This window comes from Aspergillus nomiae (assembly GCF_001204775.2).
Source record: "Aspergillus nomiae NRRL 13137 chromosome Unknown contig00011, whole genome shotgun sequence".
NCBI lineage: Eukaryota > Fungi > Ascomycota > Eurotiomycetes > Eurotiales > Aspergillaceae > Aspergillus > Aspergillus nomiae.
Window position 1 is genome coordinate 130,935 of NW_015378066.1, and position 23,391 is coordinate 154,325.

The 23,391-nt window shown below is 50.0% G+C and overlaps 11 protein-coding genes across 11 annotated transcripts; 3 read left to right on the forward strand and 8 right to left on the reverse strand.

The window, feature by feature from the left end:
* Window positions 1-1,318: 1,318 nt before the first annotated feature.
* Window positions 1,319-1,798, reverse strand: ANOM_001317 (uncharacterized protein; the record flags this gene model as incomplete). Its single annotated transcript, XM_015546574.1, has 1 exon — window positions 1,319-1,798. One exon carries the CDS (start codon window positions 1,796-1,798, stop codon window positions 1,319-1,321), a length of 480 nt encoding a protein of 159 aa, XP_015411573.1.
* Window positions 1,799-4,649: 2,851 nt separating this feature from the next.
* On the reverse strand, window positions 4,650-5,204 carry ANOM_001318 (uncharacterized protein; the record flags this gene model as incomplete). The annotated part of the gene is made up of 1 exon (XM_015546575.1): window positions 4,650-5,204. The coding sequence occupies one exon, from the start codon at window positions 5,202-5,204 to the stop codon at window positions 4,650-4,652; it is 555 nt and encodes a 184-aa protein (XP_015411564.1).
* A 641-nt stretch (window positions 5,205-5,845) lies between these two features.
* On the forward strand, window positions 5,846-7,088 carry ANOM_001319 (MBL fold metallo-hydrolase; the record flags this gene model as incomplete). The annotated part of the gene is made up of 4 exons (XM_015546576.1): window positions 5,846-6,061; window positions 6,130-6,277; window positions 6,348-6,704; window positions 6,799-7,088. The coding sequence occupies 4 exons, from the start codon at window positions 5,846-5,848 to the stop codon at window positions 7,086-7,088; spliced, it is 1,011 nt and encodes a 336-aa protein (XP_015411565.1).
* Window positions 7,089-7,143: 55 nt separating this feature from the next.
* On the reverse strand, window positions 7,144-7,905 carry ANOM_001320 (uncharacterized protein; the record flags this gene model as incomplete). The annotated part of the gene is made up of 1 exon (XM_015546577.1): window positions 7,144-7,905. One exon carries the CDS (start codon window positions 7,903-7,905, stop codon window positions 7,144-7,146), a length of 762 nt encoding a protein of 253 aa, XP_015411541.1.
* Window positions 7,906-8,238: 333 nt separating this feature from the next.
* Window positions 8,239-9,162, reverse strand: ANOM_001321 (uncharacterized protein; the record flags this gene model as incomplete). Its single annotated transcript, XM_015546578.1, has 1 exon — window positions 8,239-9,162. One exon carries the CDS (start codon window positions 9,160-9,162, stop codon window positions 8,239-8,241), a length of 924 nt encoding a protein of 307 aa, XP_015411540.1.
* Window positions 9,163-10,681: 1,519 nt separating this feature from the next.
* Window positions 10,682-12,451, reverse strand: ANOM_001322 (FAD-binding oxidoreductase; the record flags this gene model as incomplete). The annotated part of the gene is made up of 6 exons (XM_015546579.1): window positions 10,682-10,768; window positions 10,819-11,037; window positions 11,096-11,265; window positions 11,321-11,653; window positions 11,743-11,949; window positions 12,058-12,451. The coding sequence occupies 6 exons, from the start codon at window positions 12,449-12,451 to the stop codon at window positions 10,682-10,684; spliced, it is 1,410 nt and encodes a 469-aa protein (XP_015411543.1).
* Window positions 12,452-13,078: 627 nt separating this feature from the next.
* Window positions 13,079-13,495, forward strand: ANOM_001323 (uncharacterized protein; the record flags this gene model as incomplete). The annotated part of the gene is made up of 1 exon (XM_015546580.1): window positions 13,079-13,495. One exon carries the CDS (start codon window positions 13,079-13,081, stop codon window positions 13,493-13,495), a length of 417 nt encoding a protein of 138 aa, XP_015411542.1.
* Window positions 13,496-15,246: 1,751 nt separating this feature from the next.
* ANOM_001324 (bZIP transcription factor) lies at window positions 15,247-16,452 on the reverse strand (the record flags this gene model as incomplete). The annotated part of the gene is made up of 1 exon (XM_015546581.1): window positions 15,247-16,452. One exon carries the CDS (start codon window positions 16,450-16,452, stop codon window positions 15,247-15,249), a length of 1,206 nt encoding a protein of 401 aa, XP_015411537.1.
* Window positions 16,453-17,315: 863 nt separating this feature from the next.
* ANOM_001325 (putative FAD binding monooxygenase) lies at window positions 17,316-18,857 on the forward strand (the record flags this gene model as incomplete). The annotated part of the gene is made up of 1 exon (XM_015546582.1): window positions 17,316-18,857. One exon carries the CDS (start codon window positions 17,316-17,318, stop codon window positions 18,855-18,857), a length of 1,542 nt encoding a protein of 513 aa, XP_015411536.1.
* Window positions 18,858-18,997: 140 nt separating this feature from the next.
* Window positions 18,998-20,643, reverse strand: ANOM_001326 (FAD-dependent oxidoreductase; the record flags this gene model as incomplete). Its single annotated transcript, XM_015546583.1, has 8 exons — window positions 18,998-19,096; window positions 19,150-19,278; window positions 19,325-19,461; window positions 19,508-19,525; window positions 19,577-19,709; window positions 19,763-20,032; window positions 20,085-20,334; window positions 20,381-20,643. 8 exons carry the CDS (start codon window positions 20,641-20,643, stop codon window positions 18,998-19,000), a joined length of 1,299 nt encoding a protein of 432 aa, XP_015411539.1.
* Window positions 20,644-21,216: 573 nt separating this feature from the next.
* ANOM_001327 (uncharacterized protein) lies at window positions 21,217-22,986 on the reverse strand (the record flags this gene model as incomplete). Its single annotated transcript, XM_015546584.1, has 1 exon — window positions 21,217-22,986. One exon carries the CDS (start codon window positions 22,984-22,986, stop codon window positions 21,217-21,219), a length of 1,770 nt encoding a protein of 589 aa, XP_015411538.1.
* Between the last annotated feature and the right edge of the window lie 405 nt (window positions 22,987-23,391).

Below are 23,391 nucleotides of genomic sequence, written 5' to 3' on the forward strand. Positions count from 1 at the left end.
TGTGACAGCAAGGGCAGGATGGATCTCCACGATTGATCTACCGAATGGACGTGGTGAATCCAGAGGACACTTGGCGAGTTCTTAGAAAGAGACTAGTCAAGTTTATGCAGCAATAGTCTAAAGTGCCCCACTATTTAGGCACCGATAGCTTATCGATAACAATAAGATATCCGTCAAGAAGGATTTTCCCATCGATATATGTCCTGTTCTATGACGTGACACAGGATGCGTTGTCTCCCTCACACAGGTACACTCAGATATGCATGGCCATATATATCTCAAGCCAAGCTCTGATCTAATTTTAGAACCGTCTCCCCACCAGAATATACAACTTTTATCAAATCCCCGGGATATGGCTCGTCTAGTGGGGATAACCTACGCTTTGACTCGATAGTTAAATATATCTTGACTTAGGTCATCCGCCCGTGCTAAATACTCAAACAAAACAGAATTTGTTCACGAACTCAGCAGAAAGCGACAATATTTCCCCAGGACACATCGAGACATCTTTAATAAAACGACATCCCTCTTTCACACGCATCTCATTGGAATTTCAAGCTGTTTTCCAATAACGCCTTAGTTAACGTTTCCACACAGAGTACTTCACCACTAGTTAGGGCTAGGATAGCCTTCAACGCGGGTGGTCGACTTGAGGGAAATATATTATAGAGAAATGTATGCTGTCCATAAATTGCATAGCATCTATTGTGGTTTCGAAGCGATAAATCGAGAAATATAGAATGTTTAGAATCACTACGACAACCTTGCAATTTCTACTGGCAGAAATTGATTGTGGACGATAGCAGCCATCCGAAACAAGGACGCGAGCTATGACTTAACCTTTTCAAAAACACTCTTTTCGCAGCTGTGGCTGCGAGAAAGTATGCATCATCTGTGTTCTTGATTTTGAGATAGAAGCCGTGGAAAGTAGTGACCTTGTGGCAGCATCGCATGCATACGTTCTTAGGTATTTTCACTTTGATCGGTCGATTTCCTGCAGCAGTGTATTTATGACTACTATTTGATGGGCAAACAGTAAAACGAACGACTTCTATTTCTAAACTAAATCGCGGAACAAACAGGACGAGTACCCGACTCTATCGCACAGAAAAGCAAATATTATACGCCAGCATAACTAAAAACAGCAACATATTAAACAAACCAGTAACGGTCGCGATAAACAAGTGCAAAATTAATTGGTGATTGTGTCAGCCTCCTATGTTGGTCAATGGTGCACGAGGAGAGTACAGGATCGAATGTACTCCGCACAGGAAGGCGTGACGATAGCTCCGATGGCAATACTCCAAACCTCTAGGGCTTAGGCAGAGGGAGAAGGAGTCGCGGAGGAAGGAGTAGCAGACGACGAAGGCGAGGCGGAAGAAGAGCTGCTGGAGCTAGAGAACTTGCGCTTCTGAACGGCGAAGCTGGTGGGAGTCACGGACGCAGAGCTCGAAGGAGTAGCGGAGCTCGAGGGGGTGGCAGAAGCCGAGCTAGAAGGAGTCGCAGAGCTGGAGGGGGTGGCCAACTGGCGTCTATGGAAGACCCATGGGGCAGCGAAAGAGGAGCCTGATGGTGTTGCAGAGCTGGACGCAATACCAGAGCTGGAGGGAGTTGCAGAGCTTGAAGGGGTCTCAGAGCGCTTGCCAAGACCGGCGAAGGCGATGCTGGATGAGCTGGGGGAAGCGCTCGGGGTGACAGAAACAGAAACAGAGCTGGACGGAGTAGAAGAAGCGGCAAATGGAGGCAAGGCAGCAGTGCAGCCAATGAGACCGGCAATGGCGAAGCTAGTGAACTTCATAGTGAGGGTTGGCAGATGGTGCTGAGCTTGTTTGCTTTGGGTAGTAGTATAAATTGATAGTAGTATGAGAGGAAAGAGGATAAAAGCTCTCTGGAATGAGGTGTGCCTTTATAATGGCTTCAAGTCCAGGTCGCGGCTTAGCGGCTAGTGAGATTTCTCTCCTTCAGCCGCTATGAATTTTTTCGCTCACGCTTTTAGTGCTAGATAAGGTAACAGCACATGGGGATCCTATCGTCGGGAACCGGCCCATGGCCGACGTCGGTAGGAGGTTGGCGTGGAAGCCAAAGTGCGTGGGCGAATAACAGAAGACTTTACGGACCTGCAGTAGCCAGGGACAGGAATTCTGTCCTGGGGCTATCAACCTTGAGCCATGGTGCAACGATGACATCCAAGGGTCCGACATCCAAGGTTTGGCGGCAACGTGTCTGGCCGTGCTGATCGGCGATGTGGAACTGGCCAGAGGCTATCAGGTTTGCTGCACAACGTCGGGTTGCGGTGGCAATGGACCCACTGGACCTGGCAACAGTGCAAAAGCCACCAGCATTGGCGTGATATGTTTATTACGACGTCCCTCCAGCCGCGTGCTTTTTTGGTGGCGAGCTCTCTGCGCCAAAGACTGATTTCAGGGACTGTTTCTGGTCATCCTTCGACGTGTTCGATGACACAGAAGCTGTTTTCAAGAAGCGCGCTCGTATGAAGATCAGTGCCGATCTGTGGGGCTTGATTCGAACTGTGATAATCTGTATCCAATGAAGACGCCATAGCTCAGGCGGTGATGGGAATGGACTCGATATGCGACCGCTACCTTGTGGATGTTGCGTATTGTCCTCATCTCAGCATGATGTTCTTCACCAGCATGGATGTGGTTGTTCAGAACCGCGGATCAACTGTCTATTCTGGCCGTACATTGGCGGAGAGCTCGGCCTGTATCCGGACAGACTTTTAGTAGGAGACCTATCAGCTGCATCTATAGGTTGTGATCCCAAGGATCCGGCGCAGACCCTGACGGCTTCACAGGCAAGTCGGACCGGATAGATAAACAGTGGCTGAATTGGCCGAATTCCAATGAATGTTTGGCGCTTCCGCTCAAGCTGTTCCCTGTATAGTAGGGATCGGTAGTACTAAACATGCCGAGAACAGGATTTTTTCTTTTTCCTTTTTTCCTTTTTCCTTCCCGAATCACATTGCATAAACTGTGATGTGCATTGATCAAGATGTCGAAATCATGCGCCCATTTGAAGCTGGGTCACTGAGGCGCTGGGTAGATCACGACATCATCCACCGTACGGACGTGCTTCAAAAGAACCCATGTGTGCTCTTTTTTCCGGCAGCTGATGTCGTCCAGGAGGCTGGGGATGAATGTGGTGGGCCATGATCGCAACGTGTGTTGGATGAGGAAATTGAGAGCGAACATCAAATGGACTGATATCATGCCTGAGGTCATCGTTGATGCCTTAATGCCTCTTAAGGCACCAGCACCAAGAGAAATGTCCTGCCGCACAATTGTTGACTCTCTGTACACGCTTCACTAGACCGGATTTTGGCTGACGGGATAACTTCGGAACAGGCCCACCAAAGACACGGGTAAAGGCTGGTGTATGCGGGCATTTGAATCCTCTGCGACATCGCTCAATGCGCCATTTACAGTCGCTGTGAACTAGCGAAAAGCACCTGTCGCAAAATTAGGGCTATGTGCGGTTCGCCAATGTCCCTTTTCTTTTTCTGTTTTCCCGCCTGCGGTTCTCTTTGACTAGTTTTTAGTGTCTACTTTAGCTTCTCATGATTATTCCATCTCTGGAATGGCTGAGGTTGAAATTTCCCGGCCAGCCGAGATCGGCATACTCAGCAGCATCATACTGTGTATAGTGTCTGTCCACAACCGCGGGATGAAGTCTCATACTACAGAGCAGGAGGAAAGGGGCGGAGGAGAAGTTGATCAAGGGGCCCGGTTTCATCCTCGTTAAATAAACGAGAGTGCGGAGGAATCTCATGAGGCTTGGCATGAAGATCATCGGGGTCCTGCATATGGAGAAACTCGAAGTGCTCAACGTGAAACAAGGATCTGTATCACTGATGTCCATAACATCCTGTGTCACATCAATGGAATTCTACAGCTTATGAAACTATCGATACAGGGGAAGGGGGATTCAGCCGTGTCTTGTATTTGATATTCCTTCTCAGGTATCACCGTGCTCCGGCCTGCTCCACTACCCTTCATATAGACCGTCTAATATATACAAGGGGCTATTGAATCCTTCTGGAATACAGACATGAGTCAACGGGGATAGAGCGTATTGAACTTTTATGTTCCCCTGTCTATCATCTCCACAGCATGATGCAAGGATTCAATCACCCACAATGCCAGCCCTTAGCCTAGTGTTCTCAATATATTAGGGGCAGTGCGATGGATGTACCTACTTGGGCTTGAAAGACATGGCATACATTAGGTTATTCTACACATCATACGGACCAAATCGCGTCCCCTATAACATTTAATTTGAATATTTCTTACACTTGTGGAATGAAGAAAGATTGACGAGATATAATGGCATCATATTACGCCTCCGGTGAAAGGGAGCAAGTTGAGCATTCTATGGAGATACAGTCTATATAGAGTAAATATATAGCCATACACACTCTTGCATTGCTGCCTTCCTGGTGTAGGGTGCTGGAATTGCTTGACTACATTGCGGTCTTTTCAAGCTGCATTTCTATCTTATAACCAGTCATTATCATCATTCATTATATACAAAAAGCGACATTCTAGACGACCGTATGTACAACCAAGTCAATCGCTTTAATTAAATTTACTTCCAAAGCTCGAGGAGTCTTGACGAGCTATGCAGCTAGGTCACTGACCCTGATAATCGTGCTGGCCTGTAGATTTACTCTGGTGAGCTTCCTGCTTTGTGTCTGTTGTGACATCGGTAAGCACCAACGCATCAAGGATGTCATCCACAAACCTTTCTATGGTATCCCTCTGAAAATAACGCAATGATTCCTCAGAGAAAATTAGATGCCTTTGGAAGTAGGTGTGGATTTGGTCGAGGAAATTGTTATTCTGAAAGAGGCGCTTGCGAATAAACGTACGATCGCGATTCAACTTGTCCCATATCTTCTCCTGTAGCCGAGGGAACTCAGTCCAGGGCACGATGCGCTTGGGGAACAACCTGTTAACTGGATTCGTGGTATCCCCCTGCGTCGTCCACGTCACCTTCGTTTCGACGCGGATTGCCTGGGAGAGCTTATGGCAGTCCTTTAGTAATCCTGGTAACGAATTCTGCTCGACTTGACGCTCTGCTTCTTCCCGGCGACGCTCCGCCTCTTTCTGGCCTTGCTCTGCTTCCTCTCGAAGCCGCTGCGCTTCTACAAGCTGACGTCGTAGTTCTGCAATCTCCCCGTCCATGGCGGTCGCAGGTCCCAGTACTAGAGGAACTCGAATGGCATCGGTCGGCGACAATCTCTCTATTCTGAGTTAGTGGGTCGATGAACATGTAGGTCCGACCGGTCTTATTGCGTATAACGTGGGCGTTGACATACGCGGAGGCGTGTTTCGACACGTGACTTCACGTACATATCAACATTCTGCAAAGACTCGGACTCAATCAACGACATTCTTAGTAGAGAGTCATAGGCGGACATCACCTGACCTAGATCAATCTAGACATATGTGCGAGCTCCCGTGACTGATGCCGATGGAAGTGCCTTCAAGGTATCACAATGCAAAGTTTTCTTTTAAGAGGTCGACTCCAGCCCGACGCAATCCTGTCCCGGGGGTTCTACCAGTCGGCGACTCGGGGATGGACTACTGTGTACAGTCTACTGCAATACACTGATGGAGTAATGCATGACATTAAATGTTCGGCGATCGACTTCCATCCGCTATCGGACTGCCGAACGGAAAGGGAATAGTCGCACAATGCGACCATACTTGCTTGGTCGGATATATATATGACCTCACTACCTTCCAACCAACGGTGGTGCATAACATAAATCAACATCAACGCCTATCACAATTTCCCATTCTATGACCCAGGTATCTCTACAATGCTGACGGAAATCGACCAACTCGAAGTCCATGTCATTGTCAATGACGAGCTGGACCCCATTTCTCCCAGTCCCAATCCCGCCGTGCAGGTAGCCAGCCGGTTTATGGGCATCCCGCTCTCCCCGTTGGACTCCAACACCGAACGAGGCGGTGCGCAGATGGAAATGCGAATGGACAACATCTGTTGCGCCGCGCATGGCATTTCCTTGCTTCTTGTAAGTTTCTCCATTGCTGCGCGCATTTTCCTGCAAGATTATGGAAGAAAGCTGACGATGTCCGACAGATTGCCACCAAGGGCGACCAGAAACACCACTTCCTCTTTGACGCTGGGCCAGAGGGCGCGGTGTGGGAGAGAAATACCAGTCGCCTTCGGACTGAGGTTGGCAAGATAGAGCACGTTGCTCTTTCGCATTATCATCGCGATCACTCTGGTATGAATGCAATCCACTCGTTGTTGCCCCATGAGCAAGGAACAGCTCCCCACTAATACGAAGATTCCAGGTGGTTTGACCCGGGCGATTGAACACATCGCCCAGAATACCGGCAAGGGGGGAAAGGGACCGGTGGTAGATGTTCATCCGAACCGTCCAGCGTATCGAGGCGTGCAAGCCGATCGACCGATTTCGCTGGAAGCCGATCCCTCGTTCGAGGAGCTGGAAGCCGCCGGAGCCCGTCTGCTCAAGAGCCACCAGCCGCATACCGTACTAGATGACTTCTTTCTCATCTCAGGCGAGATTCCGCGCGAGACCAGCTACGAGGATGGCATCTACGGAGGGCTGCGGTACAACGAAGACACCAAACAGTGGGAAGAAGACACCCTGATCATGGAAGAGCGCTACGTGATGTGCAATCTGAAGGGTATGTTATATCCCCTGCTTTTCCGTTTTTTTTTTTTTTTTTTTTTTGGTCCGGATTTCTGACGTGCGTTTCTTTCTTGGTTGGTGTATTGCAGGCAAAGGCCTTGTTGTCTTCACTGGTTGCGGCCATGCCGGAATTGTGAACACCTGCCGTGATGCAATCAAATTGGGCAATGGTAGCCCTCTGTACTGCGTCGTGGGTGGATATCACCTGGCGGATGCCGACGATACTAAATTAAACGCTACGATGGCCGACTTGAAGAAGATGGAGCCCAAAGTACTACTCGCGGGTCACTGCACGGGCTGGCGGTTCAAGTGTCTTATTGCAAGGGAATTACCCAACTGTATGGTCCCGTGTTTCTCGGGGAGCAAGTATACTCTGTAGACCTTTTTAGTTCTAAAGAGGAGAGAATGGCATTCATTTCGCTACAAATTATGCACTATCTAAGGACATGCTGGACACCGGATTTCAAAAGGATCTTCGCGTAAAGCTCATGCAACCACACGATAGGCCCCGGCATAGGGGGGTTGCTCGTTGTCCCGATCCCTTGGAAGAACAGCGACTTGAATTCAAACACAGCCACATTATTCTCTCTATCGATGTGCGAGCCAACCTCGATCAGAGCGTCGAGAGGACGCAACCCTTTGTTCGAGGTTTTGTCCCCGGCCCGGATCAGAATCGACTCGTTGGACCGATTGACCACTTCAAAATTGCCCGCAATATCGGTTCCTACCTTGTAATCCGACTGGAGAAGCTCAGAAGTTGACCACAGCTGGGGAGAGCTCGACTCGCCTCGGTCGAACCACGTGTGCATGATTCTTTGTGGAGCGAAGCCTGGGTCATGAAAAGAGCCAAGGGTCAGATACATCTGCTGTGGAGAGAAATTTTCTATGATACTGTGAGGCTTACCAGCTCCCGCCCATATTCCTCCGCAGTATCGTTCCAGAAGCTTGTTCGGATCATCGAGAAGCCGAGGATGGATTTGGGTCAAAGGCACCCTGGCGATATGCAAGTCATGGATTGTGGGATTGCTATTGGGGTTGTATTCCTGGAGGTGCTTCGACTGGAAGATAGGGTCCGTGGCGGACAAGGGGACAAACTCGATATCGGACGTAATATAGGATGCCAAAAGTGCTATGCTACTGCCTCCGGTGATGGCAGTGCCTGCCACCAACCGGACCAACTTGAATCTGGGAGCCATGTTCAAACTACCCAAGGTGGACAGATGGAAAGCTCGCATACAGGTGACTGAAAAAGAGTTGATGAGAGAAGACTGCATCGGTCCGGCACAAACATGCTACACTTGATTTGGCTCGGAATCCGACCCAATGGAGCTCGGAAATCCGAAGCCGTTCAGATCCACATTGTGGTGTGAGATTATCTCCATGCATGTTTCACCCTGGCACACTGCTAAGTACCAAAACGTTGACGGATAAAAGGAAATAGCCTAAATGATTAAAACAACTGATATTGGCCTAGAACACTAGCGTCATATGGCTTCTAAATGGTATATCCATTCAGGATTTGCTACGGTCTAGGTACACTCTTCCACAAGCTCCTGGACGACAGTATCAAGGGGCAGGGGAGTCAGGTCCATCGCACGATAGTCAATGACCCGGTCCGAAAAGTCGGATCCAAAGCCATCCTGGAAGGTCAAGGCGAACAGCAAGCTGAACACAACCACGCAGTTTCCTTGCTGGATACTCTTCTTGGCTTGTTCAACTGATGCCTTAGCATCGACTGTCTCAACCCGCCACTCCGCCTCGGTGGTCCCCGTGGCTCGCTGTGCACTCTCCCACACGTCGCGCTGACTGACCAAGAACGAACTGAAGAAGACCCATTGATTCCGATACCGCTGGACGAAGTCGTCGGGCATGGAAAAGAAACGGGCCAACGAGGTGCCCACCCAGGACAGGGTGGTGGTGTTGATCGGGACGCGGCCGTCGTCATAGAGGCGGACGGACCGTTTCGCGAGGTCCAGGCCCCAGAAGCCATTCCGGATGTTGAAGCCGAAGAAGAGCCCAGTCACGACGCCGATCCATGCGCTGACCCCGAGTTCTTCGATCAATGCCCGGAAGGGCCGCTGCATCTCTGCCAGGAAGATTTCGCTGTTCAGCCGCTGGTGCGTGGGATCAGAGCCGAACTCAGTCGGGATGATGTACGGGACTCGCGCTGCTGCTGCGGCCTTGATTAACGAGATCTCTTTCTTGTAGCCGTCTGGGCTGAGGGTCATGATGAGGACCTCCTGCCCCTCCAAGCACCAGGTGAGAGCGTCCACGTCATCCAGATCAACGGGGTACACCGCAACTCTCTCGTTGAAAACAGTGCTCGCTCCAGGCCGGATGATCACAGACACGTCATGGACTCCGGTTGCAAGGAGAGCTGACAGGACCTGGGTTCCCAAAGACCCGGTGGCTCCCACGAGCGTAATGCGGCGTGATTGGAGCCTGATGGCCATGTGGTTTGCTATCAGTGCTCGGGAGGAAGGGTGAGCAGTAGATGTTAAGATAGAGAAGCCTGCGGGAAGTAAGATCACAGGCTATCGGTTGGAATGTACAGAGGAGGGAAAATGTCGTGGGTAGGCGAAGTCATTGTATTTTATAGCGTTATATGGATTGCTCAAGGCACTACGGACCGTCGGGGGAGGAGATCACATTGCGTTCACTCCTGCCAGGTACTCAACTCCCCTCTCTCTTTCCATGCAATTAATGTGTCTTAGTGGAATACACTATAGTACAGCTGGGCAGCCCCGTGTTTTAGCCTTCCTAACGGTCGTGCAGAACGCCAAGCCCCTTTTGACTCACAATTTGCCCTACTAGCACCAATCCATCCGAATAGTGGCAGCTCTCAACTTGTCTGAACATAACGTCGATCGAGGACATTTCCAATCACAGTCTTAGTGAAAGATTTAAGGCTCACTCGCTAGGTCTAGGCGGTACTATACCGCATGATCCATGCCTTGGCTTAACTACTGTCATATTTAATAGAGCTTCGGCTTCTGGAAGTATTGCGGTTACCGTGCATATCCGGTTCCGGTCGAACATTGAGTCCAGAGGCACGAGTCCATAGGGAAAGTAGGGCCGCAGATACGGCAGACTAAATGGAGCTAAAATATTACCAACTTTATCAGTATCAACGCACCTTATATTAACTAATTATATACTTTAATTGATTTTTAAGTTCCGGATTATTAACTAGCCCAGTTCTGAGATAGTGGCTGTCTTTAAGAATCTGTTCAAAAGAAATGCCAGTACTAGATTTAGGGGTGTCGGTACTAGGTGTTTGAAGTAGACTGGCATATGGCTAGGCTAGGTTAGGTTAATAGGGTCAGTTATACCTAACTGCCAGGTTATGGCTAGGTTAATAGAAGTTCTTTACCTAATCACGATTAACCGCGGTTAACCTACTTTAACCTAAGCTTAACCAGGGTCGGTTAGATTAGGATATGGCACTCTAGAACTTTAGGGCTCCCATCACTAGATTACCGAGTTGTTCTTAGGGTTATTTCTCTAATTTTCGGACTACGGAAATGCTGCCGATTGATTCGAGCTGAATACAGCCATTCATGTAGAATATTATTAATGCCTTGCATCTTGGATCACAATGCTATGCCTGTATTCCTTGAGTGTGCTGGAGTTATACTGCATGAGAGGATGGCGGCATTGAATAACCTTAAATACATGTACAGTGGATAGCTATTCGCGAGCTTTAGGTAAGATTGACTGAACTTTTTACCATGGATTCAAGTGGACTGGGATGGTGAAAATGAGGCCCACTCTGATCTGAGCCTGTAGACTTGTAGTACCATATAGTTGGCTTTTTTCAATTGTACAAAGAGTTACAATTATCTCGCACAGTCAGCACTTTTCTCTCCTCTCCCATGTCCTTGGCGCATCTACAAAATATACCAATTGCATACTTCCAAACATAGGAGTAGTCACAGTAGCATACCAGAAAAGCCGCTCACGCCCACCATTCTACGGATTCACGGCCCCCTTGAATCTCCTACGTGGGTCGTATCGCACTCCCAAGCTCTGTAGTTTGGCAACATGAGGGCCCCATATCTGTATGCCTGGTTAGTGTCTGGACATAGCTCTGGACAGTGGAGCTATACCTTCGTCGGATCATGATAGTCCTCGATACCATTGGGTAACACATGGACGTCCGTACTGTTTTCTAAGACCTTGGATGGAGCTTCGATAGCTAGATCGCGAGCCAGCTTCTCTTTGCTTGGCCCAGCGTCCGAAGGGCATCCGGTACCGAGGAGCAGAATATGCTTCGCACCCTTGGGACGTGGCCAGGCAGAGCTCGCACTCCCTGCCGCCGGATCGCGCTAAATTCATCAGAGTGTGTTCCAAAAAGGCGGGCTCTCTAAGCAGTTGAACACTTACCGAGCTCAGTAGCTCGAAGATAAGATATGTGCAATCGCCGAACGACTCGTCGACCTTCTGCACCTCTTCGAACCATTTAATCGCTTTGATGACGATCTCTTTAGATATCTCCTGCACCAACAATGGCTGCCAGAACTGTTTCATAGTGCCTTTGACGATACCGGCCTTGTCTGTTCCAGATCATCGTCAGTATCTGCTGTTCCTTGTTAACGTCTGGAGTTATACCTTGCAAATTGGCAACGCCGGCGAGCGTAGTAATCTTGGTCTGGTCAATAGCTCCAGGGATATCCAATGCCCACCGAAACGCTTGTCGACCGTGCTCTTCCCCATTAGCGTCGAAAGAATGGATTACCAACATATCCGAGTCGGTGCCAATCGACTGAAGCAGTCGGCCCTTGACCACGTACAGGAACATAGTGATCTTTGGGTCGACCGGTTGTGCCAAGAATTTCTCAATGCCCTCTGCGACCTCCTCCAGTCTCTCGCGAGGGACCAGGATCGGACCTGCCCAGATATTCTGCGGGTAGCGGAAGACTCGGAGCTTGACCTGGGCCAGCACTGCACCCGAATATGGAAGATTTAGTACAGTTCTCTACACCCTTCATTATGGAAACATGCGCCACGAAGAGGACATAGAACAGACATACCACCAAAGCCACCCCCGCCACCACGCAGTGCCCACAGCAACTCCGGCTCTGAAGACGCCCAGACCACCGAGCCGTCGCATTTGACCACTTTCGCATCCAGCATGTTTTCGGTGTCAGAGATGCAGCCATACTCGCTGGAAAGCCAGGAATAGCCACCGCTGACGATGGTTCCCGCGACGCCTACACAAGGCGTGCGAGCTCCCACGACTGTTGTTTTTATGGGACAATCATTGATCAGCGTTTATATTTCTTTTTGTTTATTATTTTTGATTTTTTGGAGAATGAAGTCTAAATTCTTGGAGGACAGGTTCTTACTTCCATATTGTGGCGCCGCCTTAGCCAGCTTGTGATACACGGCGGACCATGTCTGACCGGCACCAATGGTCACCACCTCGGCTTGCGGATCAAAGTGAAAATCATCGAACGCCGAGGTATTCACCACGACGTCCTTGGCTGAAGCAGAGCTGAATCCCTGGCCATAGATCGCAAAGTCCAGGCTCGTGGTGTACAGATAGCTGATGGCCTTGGCCAGGGCTTCGACCGAGGTGGGCCGGATTGCCAGACGGGGGCGTGCCTGCTTCTGGGCTGCCCATGTCTGGATGCTTGCCTCATAGTCCGGGGACTGGGGGGTAATTATCTCATCGGGACGTAGCAGGGAGCACAATGTGGTGAAGGGGTCTGGGTCTGCGCTTGGTACTGATGCAGCCATTATGAGGTATTGTCTGAAATAGGAGTATGGAGCTGGGAGACAGGCGGGGAGGGAAGGGTCTAGTTTAATGGAGGGCTATGAATGAGGTTACATGTAGAAAACCTGGAGGCTGGTGAATCTGTCTTCTAATAGATACAACCCTGGGTTGATGATCAGCCCGGCATGCATGGTTCTGTGAGACTAGCAGATAGTCTAGTCGTACATCTCCTGCTCGCTATATGCAGGTATCCATGATCATCATCGCAACCACTGCACCACTTCTAGGCTTTGACTCTCCTGTGGAAGATAGAAATTTTGCCTAGGTTCGTGCATCGCTGGTTAGAAGACAATTGTGTAGGGCTAGTGGGGTGAGTCTCGGGAAGCCATTACCCTTTTGAGTCGGATATCCGAGTTCATCGGATATCCGAAGTCGAGTATCAAACAGCGTCAGTCATGTTATTTAATCCAAATCCATTCCCTGTTTTTCAGAGCCTCATTTTTGTTGTCGTAAAATTACTGCGACCAGCTCTTCCCCAGTAGGTAGGTGAAATCTCTTCACAGATCCCTGTTACTGAGCGCCGATGCTGATATTTAAGAACGCAACAGAGACTCAACCGAGACACAACATCCCCAGTGAAATCAATCAGGATGCACTCTACAGACGACGCAGGCTTCACCGTGCACTGCGCCGACCTCAAATGGCTCCCCCTCGCCCCCGGAGTCGAGATCAAGGTCGTCAAGCTTGTCCCCGAGACTGGCGAGAACACAATCATGGTGCGCGCCCAACCAGGAGGTCTGCTTCCGCGACACCGCCATCTTGACAGTGCGGAGATCTATGTTCTCAAGGGCACCGGAGCCCATCCTCAGACTGGTGCCTACGCGGCAGGCGACTACATCTCGGAGGCTAAGGGGGCGCTTCACGACCCGCTGCCTTTTGATTGCGAGACCGAGCTGCTGATGGTCAGTCGTGGTGCGTCTGTGTTCTTGGCAGATGATGGGTCGGATATGTTTACCATGGATGTTGCTATGTTGCAGGGTTTGGTGGATGCGGCGAAGGAAGCCTAGGAGTTGCACAAACGAAACACAGAGAACATTTCTGTCTTTTTCTGTCTGTCTTTTTGCTTTTCAGCAAGCACCGGAACAGTTCATCAAACTGATAGCTTTCGTTCATCCTCACAGCCTTCATGAGAAGCTCACTCCCAAAGTTACAGATAGGGGAGCATGGATACTGGGTGGGAATATGAGGGGATCTGGGGAGATCCGAGAACCCCAGCCTGATACTATGTACATAACTACATACTGGATAATGTGTACCGAATACAAAGCACGATTCTAATGTTACTTTCGCCTAATGGCACTTGCTACCCGCGCCATGCGTTTGTTGCCTACTAATCTGGGTACCTAGCAGCCCGCCCCTAGCTGTGGGCATGATGCAGGCAGACCTTGACAGAAGCTTAGTTCGGAATAATGCCGTGTGTCGGTCCCTGCCTGGGCTAGGGCAACTCTGGAAGTTTGTCCAGCTTGATACTGCGGTCAAAACTTGGCTCCGTTCCTGGAATGACCGGGAACATCCTATCCGACTGGCCACGTATAGAAACCGGAGGTCACACCCCCCAATGCACCCTTTGTCCACAGGATCAGCTGTGATAATGCAAGCCCAGCTCAGGTTGCATCAGACCACAGATATAACAACAGGCTCACGGAGCTCTGGACCTCCGACTGGTTTGGTGGTGGCGTACTTCAGCTCGAGAATAAAGGATTGCCTCATTCTACTGTGCTATGGCACAATGATGTGTTGTTCTCTCTCTACTGGCGTATGCCTGTAGCGCAAAACCGATATGCAAAGTCAATCAATCAATCAGGCTAGGGAGATTGTTCGACGGACCGTACGGAGTTCCCCGGCACTAGTACCAGAATAACCCATGGAGGAAACTATGTTCGTCGCGCACTGGCCTGGTTTAGTATAACCTCCGCAATGCACGTTCCACGAAGGGTCACCAGGTGCGGGAGACAAAGAGAATGCTGGATTGTGGATCTACGGTCAGAGCGGAGAAGCTGGCCCTACAGTTGTCAGGGCTGATCTGTGATAGGAAAGGAGTATGAAGGGACGAGTAGGATCCTGAGGAAGCATATTGCTGGCGAGAAAGTTTAATAGGCTGGCATACGGATGGATGTTGGGCTTCATCGAGTTCAAGGCAATTTCTTTTGCATCTGAAAGAACGCCTCACAATCGTAGAACAGGGTATTGATGGAAGGGATTATGCAGGTAAGATGGGCACAGCTGGCAAAAGTACGGATAGATGCGCTGTATATAGAGCTAGGAGAAATAGATTGCTAGACAAAGAAGCATAGATTGGACAAATACCAAATAAAGAATCCACGAACTATAAAACCTCACATAAGAAAGAATAGGTCTGTGCAAGCTGCATATATACGTCAATTAACGATCTAAACACCAATACTCCTCGCCAAGTTGAAGCACAGATAAATTAAGATAGCTGGTCAGAACGACAAAGCCAGAAGCTTATGCCACGCCGATTCAACCTTCCGCAAGCTGGCACACTGAGCCAATCATCGTGTGTTAAGAATAACGAGGCTGCCGGGTGTCAAAGAAAAGATACGACGCTGATTCAGTGCCGTGCATAAGACCGAGTTAACCAAACCAGCCTACCAACCGGATTCTCTGAAATCTGATTTTGAGAGATCAAATCCGAGAAAATGGATGATTTCTCTAAATGTCCAATCTGGAGCGTCTGTTTAATTAAGATAGTGATTGTGGGGATCATCATGTCTGCTTCCAACCTGAAAGACACAATCTACGGAACGTCGTACCGAAGGCTCTCCACGTCCATCCCTTTCACCAGCTCTGGGTATTTGTCGATGAAGACCGACGTTAGCCCCCAGCCACTGCGGTCTAGGAAGGTCTCGAAGAATTCAGGCTTCACAAACATGTTCTCGTCATCATCCCAATCCCAGATGCTCACAGAGGACGGCCACCGCACCCTACATGAGCTGATCCCATATCTATAGACCTCTATAAGATCAATTGCAGATCGGCTTTCCAGATAGTTGACCCGCAGCTGGGGCCACAAAAAGAAAACAAATTCTGGGTGTTGATGCTGCCGTACCTGTCCTGCCACGGGTTGTAGAAATGATGGCATGTTGGCAAACGTGAGCGGGGTCGGGTTGGCCCGCCATCTAGCAAAAGAATACATAGTCCAGCTTAATGCCAGACGGTCAGGTTCTCGGAGGCTCAACCGCCGAAGTAGTCGGTTAATCTGGTCTGCCAGCCAGTTACGTCTGGAGCCATGCAGGAGGTCGAACGGAGATGGTAACAGAGGTAGCTTGTGGACGGTGTCGGACAGAGCGGACCACCCCGACCAATTCCCACTATTGGCAGCCATCTGAGTATAATCCTTGTGGGTCATCAGGGGATATGTGTCCGGCCCTGGTGTGGGGTGCATGCTGGACATCAGAGGTATATCGATAATTGGTGAGGGTGAGCTGCGAGTGTCTAACGCCACGGGCCACGTGCTCGTCATCGATGGAGCTGTGAGACCGTCGGTAGTTAACCCGAGACCTGCAGAATCTGTGCCATTGACGGACCAGCCGGAGAGGTTCTGCATTCCCGGATCGACCAATGTTATGTCACTTCGTGGGCTACCAGCCGATGTCGTCAGGGCCCACGGTGCTGAGAAAGAATTGGTCGTCATCGACGTAGAAGAAAGGGTTCGATATACCCCCGTTGCGCCGTTACCCTGAACCTCCCAGTCCTGAAACAGGCGACGAAGGTGTTCCTGTCGAGCATGAAGAAGCTCATTCTCCCGTCTCACACAGTCGACGGTGTGCATACAATTCCGGATCAATTCATTGCCATGATTCTTGTCGCAATAGGCCACCCGCTCCTCTAACGCCCTCATGCGGTTCTCCCGCTTCTCTCGGAGATTTTGTTGCGCTCGTCTATCGCGCAAGCGTTTTCTTTCAGACGAAGTGGCCGATGCATTGTGGCGTGTGGAGGACATTGTCTATTGGCCTATATATTGACCTGTCAGACGGTAGAGAGGAAGACAGTTGAAAGAGAGACAAGTCGTACCGGGACGTTGGACGAACACGGGGGTGACCGCGAATAAAGAAGGGTTGCGGAGTCTTGACCCGCTCCAGGGTCCATTGGATTCTCGCCCATGATGGACACCAGCTCTAATCTTCAAAGAGTTAACAGCCTGAGGTGGCCATCGCCCTCGTTGGATGCGCCAGACAAAGAACTGGCCCAAAAGGGTTATCCCTCTTTACACAACCTGTAGGGCACTTGGCCCGTTTGGGCATGACATGGCCCCTAATCCTGATCAGGCAAGAGCTGGCCTAGATGGGACGGAACACATTGGATCCGGAGGACAATGAACCAGGAAAAAAAGAAATGAATTACGCTCAGGCCCGGTTTCGAACGGGCAGCCGTTCTTCCGGCGGTCGGCCTCGCTAACCTCCGACGGGCCGACAGTGTCCGCCCGACGCGCGGAAAACATCGGTGATTCCAATGCTGCTGGCCGATGTATATAGCCAAACTGCACTGCCCTTGGTAAAGTTCGTAAAGCCTTCGCGTTCGTCGGAAACTATACGCCGACCTCGACCCCAAATTTAGAATACATGTGGACTTGCAACTGGGCGCCTAAAGCATCATGACGCGAGTGCATACCTTTTCTCGTTTCCAATTCCCATCATCGTGAACTGAGTCAGAGAAGCGATCGGAGAAGAATGCCTTTAAATACGAGCCCTCATTCAGGATTTCCTCATCATGTTACATACATGTATACTTCATGAATACAACCCTTGTGTACGGTCTATTATTGACGAATTCTAATTGTTTAATTTGAACACTCACCTCCATACTATGACACGCACTGATGTTCTCATCGTTGGAGCAGGTCCAACGGGCCTCGTTCTCGCTCTATGGTTAACTCGCCAAGGTGTCAACGTGCGCATCATCGACAGATCAGAAGCCAAGGCATCTACGTCGCGCGCGATGGCAATCCACGCTCGCACCCTCGAGCTGTATCGCCAGCTCGACCTCGCCGAAGATGTGGTCGCAAACGGCCATAAGATCGCCGCGACCAATATATGGGCCGGCGGAGTCCATCGCTCCCATGTTCCTTTTGGTGATCTTGGTACGGGCCTCACGCCCTACCCATTCATACATATCTATCCGCAGGATCGGCATGAACGATTGTTAGAGGCGCGATTGAACACGATGGGCGTGCATGTCGAGCGCAACCGCGAATTGATCGATTTTCAAGAGCAGGGGTCAACCATCACAGCGCGACTGAGGGACCTCACGAAACCTCACGTCAACGATGATGACATCGACATTTGTGAAGCAAGTTTCATCGTTGGTTGCGACGGCGCTCATTCTGCCGTCCGCCAGAGCTGCGGGATCGGATTCGAAGGAGCTACATACTCAAAGCTGTTCTATGTAGCCGATATCGAAGGTAGCGGACCCAGTTTCAACGGTCAAGCGCATTTGAGTCTCAATGACGGGCAATTTTTCTTGCTCATGGCGTACGACAAAGACCGCCGTGCACGACTCAACGGTGCCGTCGATGAAAGCGCATTGACGAAGGACATTTCCGACCTCACGCTCGACGACGTTGCGCCAGACTGCGGCAAGGCTGTGGGGATCACGATCGATAAGGTGAACTGGTTCAGCACCTACCGTGTTCACCACAGGGTAGCTGAAGCCTTTCGCAGTGGCAGAGCTTTCCTTGTCGGGGACGCAGCGCACATCCACAGCCCGGTCGGAGGACAAGGGATGAACACCGGGATCGGCGATGCGATTAACCTCGCCTGGAAGCTTGCAGCGGTAATTCAAGACAAAGCGGATATGTCTCTCCTCGATAGTTACGAAGCCGAGCGCCGTGCGTTCGCATCACTGCTGGTGAACACGACGGATACGGCATTCAACGCTATTGCCTCGGAGGGGTATCTGTCTTATTTTATTCGGACATGGTTCATCCCCTATGTGTCTCCTATTATTTCCAAGTTTGATTTCGTGCGAAAAAGAATGTTCCGTGGCGTGTCTCAGATCATGCTAAATTATCGGGATAGTGCGCTGTCGGCGGGCTCGGCTGGTACCATCCAAGGAGGTGACCGTATCCCTTGGGCCCCTGTGGATGGGCTTGATAATTTCCAAAGCTTGGAAGAGATTACATGGCAGGTCCATGTATATGGCGAAGCTAAAGACGGGTTGAAAGAGTGGTGTCAGTCCAAGGCAATTCCCCTGCATGTCTTTCCTTGGGATGGCAAATATCAGTCGGTCGGCCTGGGAAAAGATGCAGCATATTTGGTCCGGCCGGATACGTATGTTGCAGTGGCGGAGCCCTCCAGCCTACCGAAACGATATGACCAATACTTGAACGATAACAAGATCCGACTTTAAGTAACAGTGTTGCAAGAAGTTGTTACAATTTGCGTACGATTTGCGCCTCACGGTTCTGTGTATTTGCATTGTGCTTGGCGTTCGGGTTGACCACTTATTAATGTGCTGTTATGATATATGGCTAGACGATACTCTCTATTCTACAAACGAGAATGTACATCAACCTCCTTTGCATCGTTAATCCTTGGTATGCGACGAGCATCCTCCTCCTCGTAGGCCTTTTTCCATACTTCTTGGACCTAAATATCTGTGTTAGCATCGGAGGTAGAGCCCAGCATGATTGTAAACTTACGTTATAGTGATATAGCCAATCGTGAGCATCCGTCCATTTATTCTGGACATTAGCCACTACAATCTCGTCAAAGGAGGTTAAGCCCTTGATTGCGGTATCGGATCTCCCGAAGCCATCCAGAATATCATACTGCGGCAGTTAGTAGATCGACATAACACCAGGCTTGAGCGCATACCATGTCCTTATAATGTGGCGATCGGACTTTATCATACAGAGCCAAAGCATTGCTGACCGGAAGGGCGCGTTCATGTGCCCTAGTCACTGCGCGGGCGAGCACATACGCGTCTTCCAAAGCGAATCCCGCTCCAGCGCCTGGATGCTATTAGAATACTATATGTTAAAGTACGAGAAAACATACCAAATGCTCCAGATAACGCTACTTTACAGTTAGCTATGCTGACACCACTGGCAAACAGCATTTACTCACGATGAGATGCATCCCCAATCAAAGCAATAGAACCATGTGAGACGACCTTTGACAGACGCGGTCCTGCGAAGAGAGGGAATTTCTTCACTTCTCCCACTTTACTAAGGACGTCTTGGATAATTGGTCCAAAGTCCTATTCCATTCCAATGAACATTGATCTATGCTGACTGGCTGAGAAATACTCACCTTATATAACGCTATAAACTCCTCCGGACTAGCATCTTGCCCCCAACTGACCGTCTCGCTGGTCTCTGGAAGGTCCGTTCTCGCTGTAATCTCGTATATACCCTTATTGAGATTGCAAGTATATACCCACCTGGTCGGGCCATGCCAGAAGGTCACGGCGTCAGGGAAGTTAGGGATGCTCAGAACATCGCTCGCGTTGACTAGGGCCCGGAAGGCCGTTGTACCGGTATAGCCGATATGATGGTCGGGGAAGGAGAATTGGCGGACAACCTTTGATACTCAGGTCTACCGTCACACTAGATAGAATAGTGATAAAACTTACCGATCGAACGCCATCAGCTCCTATAAGAAGGTCTACTTCATCGAGATGTCCATCCTCAAAGCGCAACGATAATGCCTTCTTCGGCAATTCGCGGATCTCAACAAGGCGACTCGAAAGCCGTAGCTTTGTTTTATCTACGCCCTTCAACAGCGCTTGCTGGAGTACAGAGCGTAAGGCCCTGGCATGCTTATGGCGAGGGGGCGTGTCACGTTGTCCGCTGGACTGGAGTAATTCTCCCGTTCGGCCATTTCTGGTTTTTGTTACTATCGTTCGAATGTAGGGGGAGATCGACTAACCGATGTTGCACGGAGTGGCCATCTGCGGCGCTGAACACACTGTCCCGATCGATATTATCGTATACACCCAACGCGTCTAACATGCGCCAGGTGTTCCGCTGGATACTGATGCCGGCACCGACCTCACGCAACTCTCGGGCTTGCTCGTAGATGCGGAGATCAACGAAGGGGAGCTTTTGAAATTCAATCGCCGCTCCTAGGCCTGCTGGGCCGGCGCCGATGATTGCCACTCTTAGCTTTGGTTTTTTGTTTGAATTTGACATGTTGATGGGCCAACTATGACGGTAGACCTGTTATGTGTGATTCAAATATTGAATTTTCTGAAAAGTTGCAGAAGTGTTGTAGTAGGCGCGAGGGCTACCCAATACAATTCATATAAATTCGACAAACAATGGCGTCATTTTAAGGGAGTGTCCCTCATTATGCTACCAGACAAGTAAGGATTGTTTCCGTTGTATAGACCCGCACGATACCCCAGGGCTTATAAATCGAGGACGGAATTCGACCTGGAAATGTGAGCGCTGTGGAATTGCGCAGTGGTCAAAATCCACGGAGTTAAGGGCAATGGCGAATTTAACCCGCGTCTGACGTGCATGCCACCAGATAACCGGCCCAATGACAATCAGTCGAGCACTTAGTGAGTTTGTGCAATTTCTCTGTTTCACGCGAGAATTGGGAGACCACAGATTGTGTATTTTATTTATATATAGTGAGCGAGCTTGTGATACGCCTATATCGTATATTCCTAGTCAATCGGGTCGCAAACCGAGACTCGATGAGTATACATTCGTTGATAACATACTCAACCTCCAGTACGGGAGACAAAGTGTCCAGTATTAACTAGCAACGCCCACCCACTCGCATTCAAAGTCCTTTATCCTCGAGATATTTAGACCAGGATCTTTGTTCAACCGGTCAAGTGCGGTAAGGAATAAGCTCGACAGACGGAAGGCCCCAGATTGCTCAACGCTGTATATCGCTTGGCATTTAGCATACAGAAGGGCCAGACCTAGTGAAGTCCGCGCGACTGAGCTCAGGCTACCCTCCTCCTCTTGCTGTGAAGCTATATTGGCCGCATTCATGGCGTCCCCGATCAGGGCTGTGAGAGACCAGACCCTTGGGCGTAGTAGCATATTGGACTCGCTAGACACGGCGACAAGATGAGAAACCATAGCGTGAAGAAGGACGCTTGTTTTCTTGGAGAGCTCGCATCGGTCACTGTGGACCTGGATGTAGTTCTTCCAGATCTCCGTCGCTCGGGCATGGAGATTTAGAACGTCTTCATCGGTCTCCCATTGATAGGTCAATGGAGAGCCAAGGTCGAGTCCACCCTCGACGTGCAGGACGGGCACATCGGCAAGGATGAGGGGTCTCCCATCGGCCAGTCGATGGAGGCAGTCATTGGAGAAGTTCCTCCAGCCTGAATGCCCCGTCATGCGGGCGCGGAAAATGTGGAGGCCACAGCGGGTGTAGTCTTGGATGTTGAGGCAAGACAGCTCGCAGTCCTGCATGGTCATGGCGATCAACACATCCACATTCCGTGGAGGAGGTTGAACAAGATGGGATCGGATTTGCATCAGGAAGTCGGCGTGGTGCGGCCAGATTAGTGGTACAAGGGGCGTGGTCAATAACGGAGCTGGCCAGTCACTTGGGGCAGGTGTTGAACCTTGTTCAATTGAGTCACGGAATTCGCTGGCACGGTCCCATTCGGCGAGTCCTATTTCGGTATAGCAGAAGGACATATTGGGATTCCAGGTGAAGTTGGGTTTGTCTTCCCATGCTTCGATCATCTTCCGGTAGCTCGGCAGATAACTTGACTCGAAACTCTCGGAGTTGAGGATTTGGGCGTCGATGGGTTGGCTGAGCAGGTCTTGTCTCAGGACGATGGTCTTCTTGTGGTACTTCCAGTCCATGAAGCAGAGCTCGGATATACACCACGCTCGTTGAAGATAATCGTCTCCCTGGCTTCTGATGCTGAGAATGAAGTCGCAGGATGCGATCAGCGAAGGAAGTTGTCTGAGTCCTTCTTTAAAGAGTAATTTGTTGGCAGATGTTCGATCATCAATCCCGGAAAGGTTTTTCTGTGGCAGACACATGTAGTCTAGCCAGACACCAATCTTATCCAAGACTGATCGGTCCACTCCACCGATGCTTTCTGCGACTCTGCTGACAATGTTCGCAGCTTGAAGGTATCCATGAATTTTCAATGTCTTAACAACTGCCGTTCTTTGTTCCAGGGGCAGCTTGTAGACTGACGAGAGTTTTGCAACCGCTTGCATCAGAAATATGATAGCTTTTAGCTGCTCGCCGTCTGCGTCTGGATGCGTTGGGGTTTCCCATCGATGCGAGATAAACAGAATGCACGCTGGTGGTTCCCTCCATTCAAAGGCCCTTGGATCTATATCTTGGTACCGGGGCATTGTCTCGAGTTCACAGAGATCCCCGGCGTGGATGATATTACATAGTCGGGGTACCTCATCCCGATCAACAGTTTTAATATATTCGCCCATCTCTGGCTGTGATGGTGTAGCCGGTTTAACCCGGAGCATTAAAGCAATTTTGACTGCGAGAGCAGTCGCAGCCAAACCAAGCAAGTACTGGAGCATGGCAATATATGGAAAGTAACGTGTGTTATTGGGAGATGGAAAGTACAGGTTCTGGAAGTCTGACAATATCATCATTCATATACTGAGAGCCATGGTCTAGCAGTGCAGAGTAGATCGGTTCGATCAGTGGTGTGACGAGGGGCCCATGGAAGTATGGGAACTGGATCCGTGGTAACGCTTCAAAGTATGACAGCGGCGAAGATCGATATCATGACCAGTGAACTAGACCTGAGATCCAAAGATTCCGTCTCTGGTCTGTCCAATGAACTGGTTATATCCAAAAGAAAGGTCTAGACCAGGTGCTTGTCGAAAACAGTAAAAGCCACAACATGATACCACTCTCCCAGCGCTGGGCTCCATTTCCAGCGGTCTTAAAACAGACACTCATTCGGCTTCCATTCCATA